The sequence below is a fragment of the Rhamphochromis sp. 'chilingali' genome, assembly GCF_963969265.1.
Source record: "Rhamphochromis sp. 'chilingali' genome assembly, chromosome: 7".
Lineage (NCBI taxonomy): Eukaryota > Metazoa > Chordata > Actinopteri > Cichliformes > Cichlidae > Rhamphochromis > Rhamphochromis sp. 'chilingali'.
The window spans coordinates 14,873,615-14,894,764 of record NC_137934.1 but is presented as its reverse complement, the minus strand read 5'-3'; the positions used below and the strand labels follow the sequence as shown (position 1 = coordinate 14,894,764).

The window sequence follows — 21,150 nt, the reverse complement described above, 5'->3', positions numbered from 1 at the left end:
ACCACCTCTTAAGCTCATTGTTGCCCTCTGGCGGCGAGGAGCAGAATGCATGGTGCCTTCACGGCCTTCTCTCACTGAGTAACTCGCGGTATGCCAATTGTCCCTAATACATTTTATACATTTCAAATGTATTATATTATATTATATTATATTATATTATATTATATTATATTATATTATATTATATTATATTATATTATATTCACAACTTTTTATGAATTACTGAATCAGTGCGCCCCAGGGCAGCTGTGGCTACAATGTAGCTTGCCATCACCAGTGTGTGAATGTGTGTGTGAATGGGTGGAGGACTGAATGTAGTATAAAGTGCTTTGGGGTCCATAGGGACCACATAAAGCGCTATACAAATACAGGCCATTTACCATTTTACCATTTATAAAAAGCATCAATACTGAGGTTGACTTAAATAATAGTGTCTTTCATCAGTGGAACTGCATCAGAACTGTTGTTTCTTTATTTTCACTCCAAAAACTTCATTTTACATTTACTTCACATTTTTCACCTGCTGTCTTCACCACTGGGTCTGTGTAAACAAAAACAATGACAATATATGTAGTTTTAATATGCATCTTCCTTAGACTGTAACTTGTATTCCTCCTAAAATGGACACAAGAAATGGAAGCAGTTTTCTGCTGGACAAAAATGTATCATATTGCAGTCTAATTATTAAAATAAGTGTATAGAAAGGACAGGAATTCAAAAACAATGAGCTAATGCTGAAAGTGCAACTTTCATTCTATAATGAAAAGTGCAGGGTAGTTTTTATCTGGGGGGTTTTGCTAGTATTGTACAAAAGGGGTATATTATAATATTATATATATTATATTTCTCCCTTGAGTTTGGGGCTTTGGAAATGTCATTTCAGGAGCTTAATGGAACATTTCTGAACAACTGCAGTACAAGATCATCTGTTCAAATAACTGTGCGTAAATACAAGTTATCCAATATGGCACCACTTTGCCAAAGTCTAAAAATATGAATAAAAATGGGTCTGAGGGTTCTCCTCCAAGAAATTTGGAAGATCAAATTCCCAAATTCTTGATTTAAGGTCATTTTTAAAAATGTGCTAATTTGTGTATTTCTACTGTGGGAATGTCAACAACATTCAACATACTGTAATGCAGCAAAGCTCTCCAGCGTCCTGTAAATTCAATTTAAATAAAAGTCCTGTGTTTTTATGATTTTATTTGTAAGAATACAAGTAGTAAATAAGCCCTCCATCTGCTGAAACACACGATCAGAAAAGGGTGTGGTGACTGGCAAAATTGTGCTCACCAAACACGTGGTACAAACCTTTAAACTGAATAGTTTTTGTGCTTCTTTTTTTTTAAAGTTAGATGTAATCAGTAGCATGTCCACTCTGTGCCGCGTAATCAAACTTTACCCTGCATGTAGCTGTTGACATAGTGTTAAACGACAGTAGTCTGGTGATTTTTTTTTTCTTAAATGTACTTCAAACAGGTAAATTTACATATAATCTATATTAATTACACATAAAGTGAAAAGTTATAAGAATTTTGTTCTTCTAATTTAGATGATTATGACTCATGAAAACCAGAAATACAGTAGTTCACTTAGTTATAATTATTAATTAACATTAATTAATAATCACATTATTTTCTTTATCAATTCATTTTCAATGTAAGTGGATTGGGATTCAAAAGGCATAAATACAGCATGTCCTTTGTTCAGTAAATTCATCCACAATCACAATCGTCCAGATGACGATAATCAACACCCTCCACAAGGAGGGGCAAGTGAGCCACAGCAGGTCGTTGGTGGAAAGACTGGCTGTTCACAGAGTGCTCTAACAATGCATATTAGTGGAAAGCTGACTGGAAGGCAAAAGCAACAGCGGTATCCGCTGGCTAGAGAGGCTCAAATCAACTTTCGTGAGACAAAAGTCAATTTGAATGAATTACTCATGTTACTCAGGACTTCATGGGGAGTGGACTAAGGCTGGTGTCAGAGCATTAATAACTACCAACTGTTGTGTCCTAGTAGCAAGCACTCCTGAACCAGATACGGTGTCAGAAGAGTCTTACCTGGACTGAAGAGAGAAACAGAAACTTTTAAAATAAAGGTAAATTTTGCATTTCATTTGGAACTCAAGATCCTGGAGGCTGATGGAAGAGTGGAGAGACACAGACTCCAAGGTGTGAGAAGTTTCTGGGTGCATGGCATCTGCTGGTGTTTGTGGTGGTTAGTCCAAAGTCAACTTAGCTTCTACCAAGAGATTTTAGAGCATGTCAGCTTCCACCTGCTGACAGGCTGATTTCTTTAGCAGCTGCCCACAGTGCCAAAGCTACAACCAAATGATTTGCTGGCCACGTTATTGCTGTGCTTAATGGACCAGCCAACTCACCTAATCAGAACACCACAGAGAATCTCCAAATATGAGACATCATCACGAGGAAGATAAGAAACACTCGACCGAAAAGAGCTGAAGGCGGTTACCAGTTTGGCTCAGTGACCGAGCCAACGAAGATATGCAGCTGCCCAGGTTGGACTCTGACCTGAGGGTCTTTGCTGTGCGCTTTCTTGTCTCTTCTTCACTAATCTGTCTAACAAAGACTAGAAAGCCCAAAAGAGACAATTAGAAAAAAACCCAACCTGGTTATCAGTAATACATTAGCAGTACTACAACCTGATCACCTCCAGCTTAGGCTGCTGTAATTCATGGTAAAGGAGCCCAAAACCAAGTACAGTGTGAAATGAACATACAGTACTTACAGAAGTTGAACATTTCTGTAATACTAGTTATTTTTTGACCTCATAAAATACTCTAATAATCTAATAGAAATACTGGATGGATTTTTTATGCCATAATTATTCAAATTAAAGTTTAAAAATGCTCAAATGATTTCACTTAACATCCACCAAATACAGAATACATGAAAGCTTATCTTTTTTTTACTAAAATGCACTAGAATTAAGTGTTTTTCAGTTGTTCAAATAAATTCAGTTTGTCCTTGATCATCATCACTGAACAACTGAATAATGTCATTTTATTATTGTCTTTATGTCATACTGTCATATGATTGAAAAGTCTCATGACTGTATTGCTGTTCATGCCACCACTTACAGTAAAAATGAAAATAAAGGTTTCTTCATAACACTGTATTGTGCAACTCCTGAAACCAGAATGTCAGCTTCTTTGGAGGAATCTCTGCTGCGTTTCAGTCATTTCTCCCTTTCCTCTATTCTGTCTGATGAAAGTCAAACCACATCATCATCATCATCATCATTATTATTATTACCATAATACAAGATTCCACTGTAATGTAAAACAATGCAACAATGACAGAGGCTGGAGTTTGAGAACAACACGACAAACGGGAGACAGGAAGTAGGGATTTTCTGACAGTTACGGGTTAGAAGGAAATGAATTGTGGAAACCACATGTGGTCAAGAGAATTCTCCAGAGTCCCGTGACGAGTAAGGACGATGCAAAGCGAGTCAAATGATGGTCTTCGTGGCAGGGACACAGCACATCACAGGTTGTTGCAGGAGTAGCTACTGAGAAACGTAAAAAGTAGCAGTGGTTCCCACAAGACAGTCTCGTGCGTTCCTTTAAATTCGGTGTCAGCCTCATATTATTATTAAAATTGCACTAAAGGAATGTATCAGATACAAATGTACTATATTGGTACACTTGAAATTATTTGACTACTAGCATGGAGGTTACGCAGGTGCCCTTTTTATACCTCACCTGTAGGTGTCATGCTAGATGCTGCAAATAGAATAGAATAGAAATAGAATAGAAAACTTTATTTGTCAATTTCTTCAAATGTACTTGCCATACAAAGGAATTGAAATTCACACTGTCCCATGCGTGTCATGGTCCTGGGTCGTGCGACCCAGTGTTTTGTGTTTAGTCTATTTTGATGTTTATTGATTGTTTAGGTTCATTAAGTTAGTCCAGCCATCTGTATATACCACCCTTGCATTACGTCTCCCTTGCCCTTCGTGTGTTCATGTCTGTGTGTCTTGTACTGTCAAGTTCATGCTGTCAGTTATGTCACCTCCCCCTGTACTACGTCTCCCCGGTTCATGTCTCATGTTTCCTGTTTTACTTTGAAGGCCTGCATTCACTGTCTGTGTATTCAGTTTCACTCCTCCTGTCCTGTCGTTAAGTTCATGTGTGTCAGCTGCGTTCCCATGTGTGGCCACTTCCCCTGATCATTCCTCATGTGTATTTAGTCTCTGTGTTTCATGTAGGCTGCGTCGCGTCGTCTGTGTTCCCACCCTCCATGTTTCCATGCCCGGTCTGTTGTATTCATAGCCTTACCTTAGTTCATTCCCAGTTTAGGTTTCTGTTTAGTTATTGCTTTTGAGCTGCCCTTATTCTTGTTTGTTTCTCTTGCGTTACCAGCCACAATAAAAGGCTCGCTTTTGTTTAAAGTTTACTCCCGTGTCACTCGTGTCTGCACCTGAGTCCTCCACGCACTCTCCACACGGTCTGCCCCGGCGGTCCGTGACAATGCGTAGACATTGACAACAATAAAGTGCAGATGCACAACAAAAACAACCCTAACAATAAGGTAATATTAAATAGGTAACAGGATAGACAAGACCTAAAAATAAATAAAAATAAAGTGTTCCAACAGTGTTCCCTGGAAAATAGTATACTAGTCTACTTGAGGTAGTCCCAGGTTGTGGTTGGTAGGGGTTTTTGTTTTAATGCAGCATAAGACTATAGCAGCAGTAATAGTAATATAATAATATAAATAGTGCTAAAAGAAATACTAAAAATATATAGCAGCAGGTGTGTGCAATTGTAATGCAGAGGTAATTGTTTGCAGTCAGGAATGTTTTCCAGTTCTTGGTTCAGAGAGTGTTTCCTTGTTGGAGAGTGTGCGTGGATGGGGGGTGGGGTTCCAGTAAACCATATTTCCCTGGGAACATGCGAATGCATACATTTAGCCTCCCAGCCTGAGTAACAGAGGACAAAAGACCTTAGACAAGCAAGTAACCAAGAAGCTGGTGGTTACTGTGAGAGACACCCAGAGTCTAGAAAAAATCAGGTCCAGACCTGAGGCCAACAGAGCATCTGAGACCTGTGCACCAAGGCTGAACGCTCCAAGAAGAAAACAAACAAAAGAAAGATGCGCCATGCTCGTAGGATAATTCCCACAAAGAATTAAAAATAGAATTACTGCAAAGGAACCTTAAAATATATTAATTACTTATACCCTGGCAGGGCCTCTTTGGATGAAGGTGTCTAGTGATAATGGCTGAAACACGTAATGAATCCAAGGTCCACTACTGATGATATGTCCCAAATTTAAAATGATAATCTAGATCAATCTTTAATCCCTAAACCTAACCAAGGAAGGAAAATGGCAGATTAGCCTGGGTAAAAGAGCGAACGTTGAGGCACACAACGATGTGTGCAGCTGGCAAAGTTTCTGGGCTGCCTTTCCTCATAACAGCCGTCCCTAAAGAGTCTCCCCATCTAAAGCAATGCATTATCAGGGACTGTAACATCTAGTCCTTTTAACCAAATGAAGTACCGCGTTATATAACACAGTAATTAAATTTGTATCTAGATGTGTTTGGCTGCTCAATGTAGGGAGTTAAAAGTATAAAATATAAAGAAAATATGAGGAAGCACGAATTACCAGACCAACCGGACCTAACTTGCTTTACACTGCTGTCATTTATGCTGTAAATGTTGGCATGAGGACAACGTGGTTCCCCATAGAAACTGAGTATTCCTGGGAAAGAACTAGAAAGTAAATCCAATTCTTCGGCACACATAGAAGGAGGCATTTTAAGTGCTTTTCATTCCTTTGTGTCATGGACAAGAAAAGTGAAAAGACTCAAATGTAGATTTAAAGATTTAATTGAACGCTTTTTGCACTATTTGCAGTTGTTCAGAAATTTACTGAAACTGTGCGATTCACAACTGTTCTGTTCTCATGGGTTGTTGATTCAGTTAAGCAGTAATTGCTTTTACAGGAGAGGCTGGAGGTGCGTCTTCTCAGTTTTCACAGCCACAGCTGCATCTAAGGGTACTCTTTTTGTCTACAGGCCAGGGAGCTGGTAAGTATTTCTTTGTGTGTAGAGTGGACAGGGATGTTTCCCCAGAATGGAGAGGCAGGTGGGCACACAAGGATAAGATCAGCAGCCGAATGATCCAGTAAGGGAAGGGCAGGAGAACCGTTGGAACCATAGATTCATATCAGTTGTGTGTGGAATCTGGAATCTGGCAGTTACAATTACTACTTGTATAACATAAGTACAGTTACATCATGAACATTCCCACACATGCATGTACACAACAGAGAGATAGAAAGAACGCAACCTGAGAGGACATAAGGATCACGACAAGTACCTCCACAAAACTACATAAGTGTCAACAAGTCCCCAGCCACCACTCTTTTCTTTATATTTTGTTATGAAAATGAGAAATATGTGCAGGGATTTATTGAAACATCCAAACATACACGAAAATACTGTGCACAATACAATTAACTTGAAAGTCAATGTTTGGTATGACCATCTTTATTCTTCAACACAAGCTTTGGTGTAATTTCTTTAATAGTTCTTCACGCCTCTTGAAGGACCTTCAAAGGTCTTCTTTGGGTGTTTCTGCCTTTTCTTCTGTTCTCTGTCAAGATAATCCCGTGCTGCTTTAATAATGTTGAGCGTTGAGGTTCAGGCTCTGAGGAGGCCAATCTTCTGGGGCTCGCTGCCATGCTGAAAATGAAACAGTTTCCAATCAAATGGTTTCAAAATGTTAATGCGTGGTGGATCAAAACCTGACAGTAGTTGACGAGGCTTCAGTCAACAGTAGGGGATCAACTCAAGGGCCGGATGCATCACTCAGGTCCAAATTTGTTATCTTTGGCAATTTTCATAGATTCGACTAAAGAAATGGGAATAAATCATGTGTTTTTGCCACAGACTGCTGATTAAAAAGGGCCTTAAGATACAAGTTAAATTTGGTTCTTTGCTAAGTTGTCTGTTATGAGCAGACGAAACACTGGCCCATCGTTCATACCTCAGTGTTAAGTGACCTAACAAAAAAACTAAACTAAACCAAAAAAGTAAGAAATATCCCCCTGAAAATGTTCAGGTAGCTAGACTGGACTGAAAATGAGTGTAGGGGAAAAAAAAAAGTTATAGTCTAGAAGGAAAAATACAAAGAAATGAGTGTTGGTTCAAGAGTTTTGCACAGCTGTGAAATAAAAAAAAAACGCATAACAAGTCATAATGTATAATTCAAAGACAGTTATTTTTACTTCACAAACGCAGGCAGTTATGCAGATTTTTCACTCTATAAACTCAAATCTGTTCATATAAATGTAGAACTGCTGCTCACTCTGCTGTGGAAACTCTGAGTATCACCTCCGGTTGAAGTTAAGTTATAAGACACTTCATTAGTTTGGTATTTTGCTGTTGTGTGTGTGTGTGTGTGTGTGTGTGTGTGTGTGTTTTCACAAAGATCAAAAGGAAGAAGGAAGCGCTTGATCGCCCTACGGGGGAGTAGCTCTGGGCTAGAGGTTACTGTACACTGTATATGCTGCTTACTGGCCGAGGCCAAGTTCATTGTTGCTCACACACCGCTGCATGTGACTGTCGTTCGCAGACCACAGACGGCAGCTGACACTCCTGTTCCTACACCAGCTTTTCTTATCGCATGGCTCTGTTTACTCTGCGCATATATACGTGAGAGAAAGTCTGCCTGAAGCTGAGCGCAAAAACTGGAGATGTACTGGTTCGAGCAAGGTCTGTGCGTCCTGCCAGCGTTCCTGGTCGTCTGGTCTTCCGCCACTTTCATTATTTGTTATATCATCGCGATTTACAGGCACGACGTCGATGTAATCTTCCCGTACATAAGGTAAGTTTATTTGAAGAGCTCACACAAAGCAGCCTTTCTCTCATGCTCAACCTGATTCGGAGCCGTGGAAAACGTTTCATGAGAAAACGTCTTAGTTTCGGTTTCTTCCGCTATAACAAACACCAGCTGCGTGTAGCCTGCACATCTGTTTATTGTAGGAGACTAGCGGAAAAATGTTCTTTCACTTCGCTTTCATTAGAAGACTTTTATGTTAAGAAGAGGCAACTAAATGTTTAATATTGTACAAAACACAGTCACACAACCCACGTATTGTACGTTTAACCCGAACTGAAAATCTGCACGGGTCTTTACTCTTTTTCTTTTTCTTTTCAGCGACACAGGTGTCAGCCCCCCAGAAAGCTGCATTTTTGGTCTGATGACTTTTATTTCTGCATGTGCAGGTATTTGAAATTCCAGTGTGGACATCTGCAGTGTCATCTCTGTGAACTGACTCTTTTTAGGCAACTCTGGGCTTTCCCTAAGGAGGAAGCATGCTTTCCAAAGATGCTTCTCACATTTCCCCTTTTTTAAGAAAATGAAAGTACAACTCATGGATTAGGGTAAATGTGTAGGTTTGCACACTCTCGTGACTCTCTGTGTTTTTTGCACAGGTGTGGGCACAATTTATGCCAGATACAAGCACGTGGAATTGCTGAGGGAGGACGCCACTAATGTGAGCGCACGCCTCAACAAAGCAGCGCTTTGGCTTGGTGTGATCTCATGTTTTGGCATGTGCATTGTTGCTACTTTCCAAGTATGTACTCACATTAAAATCACATTTAACACATCACAACTAATTCAGTGTAATTACAAGTGGTGCCTTTTCTTTTCTTTTTTCTTGATTGCAGGAAACAGTAGTGCAAATAGTCCATGATATTGGAGCAATTCTGTTTTTTGTCTGTGGCATTGTGTACATTATCCTCCAGTGTTTTATATCATTTCAAGCCCATCCGTATGGGTGCTCCAAGTATGTGTTTTGTGTGCGGGTCGCTATCGCCTCCCTTGCTGCTGTTGCATTTGTACCCAGTATCCTTTTTGAGTGTTCAAATGTCTGTGTGATTTAACTTTGTGATCATGATAACGATGATGAAGCTTTCATATATCAGGACTTAGAAAAATAAGTCATCTGGTCCTTCTTAGGTTTGAAAATGATTTAAATACAACTTTAGATGAACAATAATATGTGACGTATTATACCGTCATTATTTACTTATTTATATTTATTTATATTATTTATAACAAAAACTAAGCTGAAATGCAGAAGCAGTGTAGTACTGAAACTTTTTTTACTAGTCCCTCACATCGACTTTTAAAATAAATAATAGCACTGTGTATCATGTTATGTTCTATTCACCTGAAATTAGCCAAGACAAAGTTTTAAACAACCTTAGTTGTACATAATATGCAGTATAAATAACAGCCAAGGGTTTTAAAATGATTGAGAGACTGGGCAGCTCTTATGTGAAACAGCAAGTTGTTATAACGATTAAGAGCCACCACTGAAAAGAGTCTATCCCCTGTGCTTTTAAGCCTGGATTAGGACTTATTTAAGAGCAGCTGGTTTAGAGGCCTCAGTGCTCTGGTAGGATTGCAGGGTTTCAAAAGTGTGGCACCAAACCCTTGAGACTTAAAACCAAGTAAGAGAATTTTAAACTGAATACTGAAATGGAGTGGAAACCAGTCTAAGTAGGCCAGTGTAGGTGTAATGTGTTCACGTCGTTTCTTTCCCGTCAAAAGGCGAGCAGCTGCATTTCGAAAAGCTTGCAGGCAATAAAGACTGATCAGAGCCAACATATAAAGAGTTTCAGTAATCTAAATAAGAAGTAATAAAAGCAAAGTCAGACTGTATTTACATAATTTTAACCCCTGCTGAGGGCCGGCAGACTTTTTATTACAACCTGATATATAAACTTTTTTTTTGACTTTATTTTTCTCTTGGCAATATGTAAATGTATGACCTGCAGAATATTATGATTAGTGTCATTTCCTGTATCGACTCAGTGTTTTCCTTCACGGATAACTCAGCTGTCATCTGTGCATTTTACGTGAAACAAACGGAGCTGCACAGACAAAAGCATGACAAGGTAGGCCACAGTGTGTCAGCACATTGCATCAGATCACAGCACAGATCAGGAATAAAACGTATAGTGTCAAAATAGTGACATAAAGTGTCAAAATGTGGGAAATGTTTGGGGGTTTTTTTTTGGGGGGGGGGGGGGGGGGGGGGGGTCTAATACATAGATCCAACAAACATTCCCCAACATGTCAGTGATGATTTTTGGTAAATTTACTATTGGCATTAAATGGAAGTGTGTGCATAACACAAACTTCTCACTGCCATGAGTCAGCTAAAAGAACTAGAAACCTTTTGTGGAAGTTAAGAGAGTCTGAAAAGAAGCAGCAGAGAAAAACAAATGGTGATGCAAATAATGTTCAAACGCCAATATCAGATAATATGTGAGAACTGTTTACCGTTGCCATTGTCCATTGTTCATCTGCGCTGCCTAAATGTGAGAAGTTGTGCAAAAAAGTATTCTAACAGTAAACTAGTCGAAGTATATTTGGCATCATTGGACAGAAAGTTCCAACATTTATGGACCAAAAATTATAATAATCATTATTAGATGCATAGAATTTTCTGATTTAAGCGTCTGTTTCCATCGTGCAGGACTATCCCTTCCATGTAGCCAGTGCAGTATGCGAGTGGATTGTTGCCTTTACCTTTGTCTTCTTCTTCTTCACATACATTCATGATTTCAAGGTCAGTATCTCACTGTCACACATAGTATATAGTTTTTTAATATATATTTATTCATTTGCTAAAATTCTTCTTTTTTTATTCTCCTACAGTTCTTTACCTTACGGGTGAAAGCAGAACTTGAGGATTAGTCTTGGAACATTTTGGGCCACAAACATTAAGATAAATAAGTATTTACATTTTATGTATGTATCTTTATTCCTGTCCAATTTCCCCTGGCTGAAATTTTGGTAGAATACAGTAGATACTTAAAAATATATCTATTTATGCATTTTAGTACAACTGGCTGTCTGTCACGTGTGACAGATGGAAAAACTATGCAAATACTGTATTATTACATTGTTTTTACACAAACTATTTTCAAGTGTACTTAATGTTGCCTGCTTACTTTGCACTTTGCTGTTGCCACACCAGCATGACACATTCTGTGAGAGCTCTGACTTTACATAGGAGAAGTTCATCACACAGTAAGCACATGATCGGTGCACTCGGGGCTAAATGACAATACCACTCAGACCACTCAGTATGTCTGTGGCTACTTGGCAGTCTGACCTGTCTTTGACTGACAGTAAATGTGTACTAGTTGTTGGTTTTGTGCAGAGGTTTATGAATTCCCAGTTTTATTGGATGACCACATTATTGCAACATCAAATTAAGGAGGAAAACCTCCTGCTGTGGATGCTCAGATTCACAGTTTTGGTTTCGGTATTTGAATCTGTCCTCATGAAAAGTCTAACATGGTGTTTCTGACTGACATGAGTTACTGTATACTGTTCACGTTCTCAGTCATGCTAGCAGACACTCCAATATCATCTCTGGTGCTGCTACAAATGTAGATTTTCATACAGGTAATAGGAATTATGCTACTTTTTAGTAGGAATTATACAATATGAACCGAAAGTAAAGCTGGAATTCTGGAGGTTCATTCAATAGGGCTTCTGGCTGGTTTTTCACTTGTAACCTTACATCGTACGGTTTTAATCTAGGCAGAAGTTTCTGGTACCAAGTATGGATCTTGTACCTAGTAAGAAAAAGATGTTTTTTAAGTGTGTAAGGTATGAGTCATGGATCATTTTAGGTGTGCAGGCTGACTTTAAAGTAAGGATGGCAAACTTTAGACAATTTTGATCTTAAATGAGCTGGACCAGTGGAATTACATGATAAATATGTAAAATCATAGAAAAGCTTTTGGTAATTTATTACCCAGACAGTCTTTGTCCAGTCCGCTGTCAAAAGCTTGAATTTATATAGATGACAGTGAAAAAACAGGAACTTGCTGTCATTTTCTTGTTTATCTATGAATTACTTTGGCGTAGTATGTCTGCCAAGCTCAAAAACATATCAGAATACAGTTAAAAGTACAAAGTCTATGCACTCCATCACATTTTCCAGACCTGCCGAGTGGCAAATTGGAGTCTTTACCAGGCCGATTCTGGCCCCAGGCCTTATGTTTGACACCCCATACTTAAAGGGTGTTGGACTACACCCATGTTCCAAATATTGATTTTAGCAGGTGGGTGGGGTGAGACGTTTGTGGCATTGCAGCTGGTGTAATTTGGCGTAATTTATTTATTTACTTTTAGATGTTTAGAAGAAAACATCTAAAATTAAGAGCCACCGTTTTAGCCAAAAATCAGCAAAGTAAAATCACTGGGAGACTAGAAGAGGGCTGTAAAACTGAGAAAAATGTGTGATTTAGAGATTGTTACATAAAAGGAACAAGGGAAGATATTAACAAACTAGAAGGCTACTTGAAAGTTTCATTACCTTTAATCTCTCAGACAGAGAGACATGCAAACTGAGAAAAGTGGTCAAGTTTTAGCGGAGCAGCAGGCACATACTTCTGCTGAACTGCTCTCGACTGGAGCTGTTAATGTGGAGCTGGAATAAACGTACTGTACATTAAAGAAAATAAAAGGATCCTGCGCAGTGATGTATACAGGTTGTAACCATTTCACTACAGGTACTGTTTTTATAAGAGGGAAACATTTTATTTTTGTTTTTTCTGAACTACTTTTGTACTTTTGCTTATAAAATGAGTTACAACACAGATTGTAATGCACAGCTGAGATGCATAATAAAAGCACATATTTAAAAAAAGAAAAGAAAAAGTGTACGAGTGTTTATTTAAGGCAGAATCACAGATCCAGCATGGTGTTTTTTCAGTACAACTCCACACTTATCTCACTTCAATTTAGCATCTGTTAAAAGACATCTTATCCCTGACAGCGATGACATGATTGCCCCTCTTTCTCAGGCTTGTACCCACAAGCTTTGAATCACATGACGATGAAGAGTCGTACTTCCTACCAACAACAAACACCACAAGAAAGACTGCAGTTCACACATCACCTACAAAAGCTAGAGCATAACTCTACAAAACCAGGTGAAGATCAAGAGGCATGTCATTGGACTGACTGGCTGTAGAGTGTATTAGTACTCAGTGTCTTAATAGTACAGTAATTAATTTCTCTGTATCAAACATCAAAACTTAAGCAGCTTTGGGAAATTAACATTTTTCAAAGAATTTGAATATCAAACAACAAACAAATATCAAAAAGAAAATAGTTTTATTGTTATAAATTATTAGATTCAACTAAATGGATGAAAGTGCACTAGGCAGTGCTGCAGGTACGGATTTAAAGTCTTGATAAAGAATATTTTAGTCTGAACAGCATCCTCTTTTTCCATCAAGGTTACACAATAATCAAAAAGATTACTGCACAAGTCTTACCATTATTGGAGAATAAACCATTTCTGAATAACATGGCAAATATTAGCCACTTTTGCTCATAATCAGCAAGTGTTTATGTTGTGATGTCTCCGAAAGACGGCGCTCTGATACCTACATTTGTTGCTCGAATAAAGGTGGTGTGGACACTTATACTACATTTAATTTATGTAATGTAAAATCATTTTTTTCACCTCCATCTCTTTAAAAAATAAAAAAAAAATCATACCCATACATCATACAGAGTGAGGAAATTATTATAAGTGAGCCTGATTAGCAGCTGCAGAGCAACTTTTCCTTTGTGTGAGTTGATGCAGATATGACAGGTTCCATGAATGAGATCAGTCATAGGTTTCTCATTGAGCCTCGTCCAAGTACGACACGTTGCTGGCTCTGCCCGTGACGGCTGGGTAAACACAGACGTGAGGGCAGCTCGAAATGCAAGCACACCTGGCTGATGAACGCATCAGCCAGCACAATCAGGAAGTCATATTCAGGAGTGTAATACAAACCTTAGGTGAGATAGTTAAGCACTTTAGAGTGAAAACAAAAAGCATTTATAGTATAACACATGTAAGAAGTGTGAATCTTCCCATTTAATTCTTCCCATTTAAACCACAGATCAGATCAGTTCATACCTCTGCTTTTATTTAGAGTGGATAAATAACAAAACCGAGATAAGTTTTTTTCTTTTTTTTGCCACAAGTCTGATCTCTTTGATAATGAAAAAAAAATACACCACGTCACTACTGTGATGTATATCCAAGTTCAGTTGCTGCACTGGACTTTCCTTTATTATTACATTTCACCAGGCATGGTGAAGACTATACTGTATATAGTATAGGATGTAAATGATATATAGTCTTTGTGTTAGAACTGTTACGTATTTACTTCTAACTTAAAAATAATTAAACAACAGTACAATTTTTTTTTTAAAATAGAGAGAAAAGCGTTTCAAGATCCAAAGATTTAATTTACCCCTGAATGCACATGAACATATCCAACATTGAAAATACCAACATATTTGTTCTTCCTATTAATAAAGTTTATGCGGAGGCAAAATCTATGGAAGCTCGTTTTCGCCACTCAAAAAAAAACTTATTTTAATTTCAATTTTTATTTCATTTTTAAAAATTTAATTAGGTTCCGAAAGTCTGAGTTATCAATGGGAAAAAATTCAGTGGCAGTAATAAGCCTCCATAGAACTGATGTGAGCTGAGGGGAGTAGTTAAAATATTTCAACTTTACCAAAAAGTTCACTTCATGCTACATGACCTCAGATTCTCCTCAGTGCCGATAAGAAATAAAAGACAAACTTGAGGTAATCTCGAGCTGTATAGTTGAACTTTGCTTTGAAACAGAGACAGGAAAAAGGAGAAGGTTTAGATGAACATGAGTAAATGTTTGGGACATTATGTTAAGTTCTAAATTAATGTACTGTAACTTGATTCCTTCTCATCCTGCTGGTTGTTAAGAGTGAATGTTCATGGGTTTCCAGCTATATTCTCTGCAGCTGGTGTGAACACAACATTTCAGACATTAGACATTAGTGATTAGTCAGTGGTGCAACTACCACAGAAGACCTCTATGTGATATGGTTTGGTTTTGTTAAAACACTTGCTACTGTCATCTTCTGACTGCTGCTTGTATGATTAAGAGGAAAAAATGATCTCCTCCTCTTGAAAAGTAATTTATGAGAAAAAATTTTTTTTTTCAAAAATAAAGGTCACTGAATGACTAAACAGGAGAACCAGTTCAGCTCTTTTAAACTGAAACTACAGTCACTCAATTTGGATTTCCTGTTTCAGGCACCTACATTCACACCACCTCCTTCGAAGCCCTTAACAGGTACCTCATACTTCCTCGCTATGGGCCTAAAGCTGTGCAGACAGCGATGGATGAGGAAACTTTGTGTGTTGAGGACAAATGAGCAATTTCAGTCACTAAAAGATGATTCACTATCAGAGTTGCTGCCGGCAGCGTCTTGGTCCTCTGAGGTCTTCGTTCCTCCGTCGGGCACGGGGGCATCAGGTGTGCTATGGTCAACAGAGAACAAGTCACATATTGTTTGTCAGTTTATCAGAAAACTGGTAATAACCAGAACAGTAATTTAAAAAACGCTCACTCAAGCAGATTGGGATCCAAACCCTCCATGACCATTTTATTCCGTATGGCCATCACCGGAACCCCCTGTGGCACATTAAACATCACATTAAGGCACAAAACTAAACCGTTACGCAGGTAACCACAGCAGCAGTAATAATAACTCACCACTTGAACCATTTTCAGGTATCGGGCATAGCGCGGGTCTTTGGCCACCGTCATGACGTTCTCTGCAGCCGCTTCTGCTTTTTGCGTCGCTGAAGCTTCTGGTGTGGTCTGAGCAGGCTGCAACATGACACATGCACAGAAACGAAGGCAGAGTGAAGCGGTTTAGATGACAGTAGATATCCTGACAGGTTTTACATTTTCATAGTTTAAGATATGTTTTTAAATCAGGTGATACAATTTTGGAAGTACCTGGAAACATACACATTTCATCACTTTTTTTAGGGGCGTAGTGCTACCTGTTTATTTCTTTAAGGGACCATGTACTAAATATATTAGTCACATGAAAGCAAAAGATGCTTTGTATTAGATTTAGCTACTAGCTACTACTGTCCATCTGCAGGCCCTGGGCAGTTAAAAACCAGTGAAATCACCAAATAACAGATATGCACATGATGAAATACCAAATAAATATGTGCATAGACACACATATAATAAAAAACAAATAGATTTTGCAAAAACAAAAAGAAAATTATAATGAAATTAATTCTCAAAATCCTTTTTTTATCCAAATCATGAGAAGAGAATCTGTGCAAATCTGCAAATCCTTTGGAAGCAAATTCCAAGCTTTATTTTATCTGTTAGGGAAAGTAGACTGTAAAAAAGTGGTGCCTTGCTCAGGCACGCTACAGTGCCCCCTTGTGGTGGACCCGATCGCTCTGCAAATTTGCTCAGAGCATTTGATAACTTTTTGAATGGTGAATGCTAACTTAACAGCAACTTGCTCAAAGACATTACAATGTACATGCAACACTCCCAGCAACAAGATCATAAAAAATGATTGGTGAATACACTAAACAGCAACGGTCCTATGATGGAGCCCTGTGGGATCTCATAGTACAGGATTTCAGTGATGATATTTAGCTTAAATAAATCTTCCCCTGTAAGACCATCTCCTTTGGCATTCAGTCATTCATCACACCTTTCTCTACTTAAACAGGTCCCTTTTCCCCTTTTCCAGAGATTTGTTGCCCCCCCCCTCTCATCTATTCTCTTTTGTGGTAGAATAATGCATGAAGTGTTAACTGTAAAAAGTAAGTGTGCAACAATACACAAAATTCACGGTTCGGTTCGATACTTTGGTGTCACGGTTCGATATTTTTTCGATACAAAAAAAAATGTTCATGCCTTTTTAATTTGTCATTTATTAAAATTATAAATATATATTTTAACTCAAAAGTACAGTTTTTAAATTTAATGTTGCTGAAACAACAAAGGGATAAAAAAAAATCTGATTGAGGAATCACTCATCTTTGGAAAGGAGAGTTTATTACAGAGAAATGGCTCTTTCCAAAATAAAAGCTATACTATACGCTTCTTGTTTGTAGCATCCGTGCTTGTTGTTTTTGTCTGCTTCCACTTGTCTTTGCACTAGGATGCTGTTGGAGTAAATGTGCAGTCATATTCGTTGTGTTCCCACTAGTGCTGTCAGCGTTAATCTCGTTGAAATGGCGTTAAAGCCACAACACGGCAAATCTCCGTTAACGAGCTACCACGGATCGCCCCGTGCGTGGGGCTGGACGGCGTCAACACGTTAACGAGCTAACTGCGCTAACACACTAGTTCCCACCAATGTAATTGAGCATTGCGTGGCACAACCGACATACTGTTTTTCTTTTGTCCATGACGCGCTTACCTTCAGGGTCATACGTCACATGAAAACCAAAATAGTTCCAAACACCACATCTGAATGAGGGTGGGGGAGGTTCAATTTGCCATGTTGCAAGGAGAGCTTAACTTCTGTCTCGCTAGCTTGCCCTGCGCTCAGTGAATCTGCGTTCGACTACTCCGCCTAGGCTGCACTGTCGAGCGCAGATCCACTCAGCGCTCAGCACAGACAGCATCGTCAGAAGGAAAGTTGATAAAATTAATTTAAAAAATTTGTATTGTTCGATACATATGCGTACCGAACCGAAAGCACTGTATCGAACGGTTCAATATCGATACGAGTATCGTTGCACCCCTAGTAAAAAGATAAATGTTTTGTCTTTAAATAAAAAAGTTTGACTTTTCCACAACATGTTTCTGCAAATGTTTCACAATAAGAGAAATGAAAGCCTGTAAAAGTTTTCTGTTTGAGGTCCTCTTTGCAAGGGATCTTTCAAATAACATTTATGCTCTTTTCATCATCTCATTTACACTAAACTATCTTCATGTGGCTCTTTTTTAAAATTGCTCCACTGGTAGATATAAATAATACAAGTGGGAGATTCCTGCTTTGAAGTTCTTTCATTTTCACTTCAGTAACAGAGGTGGAGGTCATCAAAACCACTACAATTTGATTATATTCCCAAAAAGAAAAAACACCAAAGTTTAATTTGTCTTCAACTACTTCAGTTTTTTCTCTTTACTGGCTCTCTTGCATTAAAAGAGCTACTCTGGAAACAACTGAACTTCAGCCAGATAAAGCTCCATGGAAATATTCCCTTTCTTCATCTAGAGGAAGAAAAACAAAAACCACATGTGGTGGGACATCATCCCACTGTAGTCAAAACAGTGGAAATTTTTACTTGAATGTCTGGACAACAAATACAGAAGAGAAAAGCTGCTCTGGCTCCCATCGTGTCAAAGATATATTAGAGGAGCCTCTCTCAATGTGGGATTGTCAAGTTGAAAATGGACTAAACAGGTCAGATATTAAGTTCTAATTAGGTGGTCTTGGGGGTGCTTTGAAACCTTTGTCTGCTCACAGGTTTATTTTTAAAACTGTCAAAAAAAATCCTCGACTTTGCAGTTCAGCGAAGCTGGATGGAGCTATGTTTCCATGTGTACGAGTTTGTGTATCTACCTCTTCTTGAGGCGCTGCTACTGGACCATCGATTTGGCTCTGATTGGGGATGATGGGTCCATTGGCCTGTGCAGTCTGCTGCTGCTTACTGAGTCCTTCGACTGTGACGTCCTCCAGTCCAGGAATGGAAGACAACTACACAGAGCACAATATTGCTCCATAAATATCAAGTAAATTGGCATGAAATTAAGATAATGTTGCACTGCAGCCTGCAGAGGCTTCAGAACTCACCTTGGCCTCCAAAATGCACAGGCTGGTTTCTATCTGCTGTATGCGAAGAGATATGTTTGCAAGTTTCTGGGGGAAGATGTTATACAACAGTTCAGGATTTAAGTGTTACAGACATTTTTTGTTTCATGACGAGAACAGAAGAGAAATAAAGATAAACAAACCTCTTCACACACTGTGGAAAAGCGGTTAAGGAAGCGGACAGTGTGTGCAACAAATTGATTGAGATAGGCAACAATTTTTCTCTGCTGGATCGCAGGAACCTGAAGGAAACACAGGAAAAGGAATTTAAGGTAGAAGGAACATAAGTGTAATATAACAAGGAAATGAAACAACTCCCAGTCCAATCTCCCCTTAAAGCAACTTCTCCTCCCTAGGCTGCACACATCTTCTTTCCCCTGCTCCTTTTAGGTGTCGGCACATCAGATCATTCACCTCCACTTCACCCTGCCCTGAAAATCATCCTCCTTCACTTCATCCATGAACCCCCTCTGTGGTCTTTCCCTTTTGCTCCTGCCAGGCAGCTCCACGTTTAACACCCTTTGTCCAATATATCCCTCCTCTGCACATCCAAACCATGTCCGCCTTGTCTCCAGGTCCACCCTGATCACTCCCAATCAAAATCTGAACATTTTCATCTTTTTAACAACTTCTTTAGTAGTGCTGTCTCCAAACGATATATATGCCATTTCATATTTTATTGTTATGTTTTGCTTTCTTTTTATTTTCTCATTTTCTGTCTTTTATAACCTTTTAATCAGTTTTTTGTGAAGTATCTTGCTTTTAAACGTGATGCAAAAATATTTTTATTATTCTTGTGAAAAAAAATAATGAGTAGAACAAGTTTAACATACTGACAGTCATTCACAGGCAACTTCAAATGCTGAATGCAAAATATACCACTTATATTTCACAAGAGCAAAACAGCATTTTAGATTAGCTAATATTGCCCAGAACGGTTAATAAAATAAAAAGCATCCCTTCCCGAAAAACAGTTATTTATACAAAAGACAGACATTTTCACTTCATAGATTTATTTTAAACAAAACTGTTTAAAAAAAGATAAGCGTAAGTATATCTCTTTGCAAAGGTTAAATCTGTTAACCTGGAAGATCAAGTGTAGAAACAACATATATTCACTTCAGAAAAAAAAATCCCACATTTATCAGGGAAATTGAACTACAAGCGCTTGCGACAGTCATATCTGTTAATGACTTACAAGCTATAGGCTTCTATCACCGATAAACAGCCTTTGTGTTATCTTACTTCTTAAACAAAACATATGTCAAGCAGCTCTGCTTGTGCCTGCTTTCATTTCCTCACCAGCTACTCAAATAGCTATGTTAGCTAACTAGTCAACGCCAACCTTGGTAAGGTCGACTCCAGAGCCCACGATGGGCAGCCCGTCCTCGTCCATGTTGGATGGCTGAAGATTAAAGTGCACTTTCAAATTCAGCAGCAAGAAATTTCACTGCAAAAAAGACCGAAAACAGGTTATTAAAACATTTACATATGTGAAACGGTTCACGTGACTCTGGGTTGCGTGATCACGTCCTGACGTCACCAACTGCGTAGCAGAAGTCTGCCTCGAAGTCGCACTTCAAAAACCCTCGAGCCTGTATTTTTTTTTAACCCTGTATTTTTTCTTGTTCCCCGCTTTACCTAAATTATATGCACTGTCAACCGCCATGTTTGTATTTTTCTGTAAATTGTTTGTGTTAAAATAAAGTTAAGAGGGGGTGGTGGGTTGGGTGTTACTTCAAAGTAAAAGTTGAACTTTTGCTACATTCGGAGCTAATTGTAATTTAGCCATGAAAATATCATTGTTGTATAGAATTTGCATTTATTTAGTTATTTATTTATAGGTTTTTGACAACAAAAAATAAAGAACAGATTATAGGAGGCAAGCAAAACAATGAACTCAAACAATGAGGTCTTCATTATCAGATAATGTTCATGCTTTTTAAATTAAAAAAAATCTCAGTTAAAAGAATGCTTGGAGTTATATTGTTGCAAATTTTAATTCTTTAAATCTTGCTTTGTTAGATAGGAGATATTTTTACTTTATTACGGTCTACTGTTTTGTTTTTGGTTTTTTTACATGGACATGAATATCGTGGTACTGACTGCCAAGAACAAGGGTGATGTACAGAGCTGTAGTAACTACAGAGGGATAAGGCTGATGTGCCAAACCGTGACGCTATGAGAAGGAATTCTACAAGCTAGGTTAAGAAGAGAGGTGACGATCAGTAAGCAGCAGTATAGCTTCATGCTGGGGAAAGGCATGCAGATGCAATGTTTACTTGTTTACTTACTTTTTAATTTATGTAACATTTGAATTACAAATTTTTTAGGATTTGTAGGATTAGGAAAGTCTGTCCTATCTTGTCTTCCAACTAAAAACAAAACTGTAAGAAATTAATGTCAGCGAGACAAGTCGCCTGTCAGCT

The 21,150-nt window shown here is 38.4% G+C and overlaps 2 protein-coding genes across 2 annotated transcripts; one reads left to right on the top strand and one right to left on the bottom strand.

The window, feature by feature from the left end:
* Positions 1 to 7,606: 7,606 nt before the first annotated feature.
* dram1 (DNA-damage regulated autophagy modulator 1) lies at positions 7,607 to 11,446 on the top strand. Its single transcript, XM_080887621.1, has 7 exons — positions 7,607 to 7,867; positions 8,201 to 8,268; positions 8,479 to 8,621; positions 8,716 to 8,893; positions 9,893 to 9,951; positions 10,536 to 10,628; positions 10,718 to 11,446. Exons 1-7 carry the CDS (start codon positions 7,737 to 7,739, stop codon positions 10,754 to 10,756), a joined length of 711 nt encoding a protein of 236 aa, XP_080743747.1. The 5' UTR covers positions 7,607 to 7,736; the 3' UTR covers positions 10,757 to 11,446.
* Positions 11,447 to 11,955: 509 nt separating this feature from the next.
* Positions 11,956 to 20,254, bottom strand: washc3 (WASH complex subunit 3). The gene is made up of 7 exons (XM_080886071.1): positions 20,067 to 20,254; positions 18,865 to 18,963; positions 18,704 to 18,769; positions 18,473 to 18,607; positions 15,628 to 15,744; positions 15,482 to 15,546; positions 11,956 to 15,392 (listed from the first exon to the last, which is right to left on the bottom strand). The coding sequence occupies exons 1-7, from the start codon at positions 20,115 to 20,117 to the stop codon at positions 15,293 to 15,295; spliced, it is 633 nt and encodes a 210-aa protein (XP_080742197.1). The 5' UTR covers positions 20,118 to 20,254; the 3' UTR covers positions 11,956 to 15,292.
* Between the last annotated feature and the right edge of the window lie 896 nt (positions 20,255 to 21,150).

Excerpts from the sequence above, each read along its gene's own strand:
- dram1 (XM_080887621.1), top strand. The coding sequence starts at position 7,737 with ATGTACTGGTTCGAGCAAGGTCTGTGCGTCCTGCCAGCGTTCCTGGTC. Across the intron at positions 8,622-8,715 it reads GCATTGTTGCTACTTTCCAA|GAAACAGTAGTGCAAATAGT; the intron begins GTATGTACTCAC and ends TCTTGATTGCAG. Across the intron at positions 8,894-9,892 it reads TGCTGTTGCATTTGTACCCA|CTGTCATCTGTGCATTTTAC; the intron begins GTATCCTTTTTG and ends CGGATAACTCAG.
- washc3 (XM_080886071.1), bottom strand. The coding sequence starts at position 20,117 with ATGGACGAGGACGGGCTGCCCATCGTGGGCTCTGGAGTCGACCTTACC. Across the intron at positions 15,745-18,472 it reads TAGCAGCGCCTCAAGAAGAG|CCTGCTCAGACCACACCAGA; the intron begins GTAGATACACAA and ends GTCATGTTGCAG. Across the intron at positions 15,547-15,627 it reads ACCTGAAAATGGTTCAAGTG|GGGGTTCCGGTGATGGCCAT; the intron begins GTGAGTTATTAT and ends AATGTGCCACAG.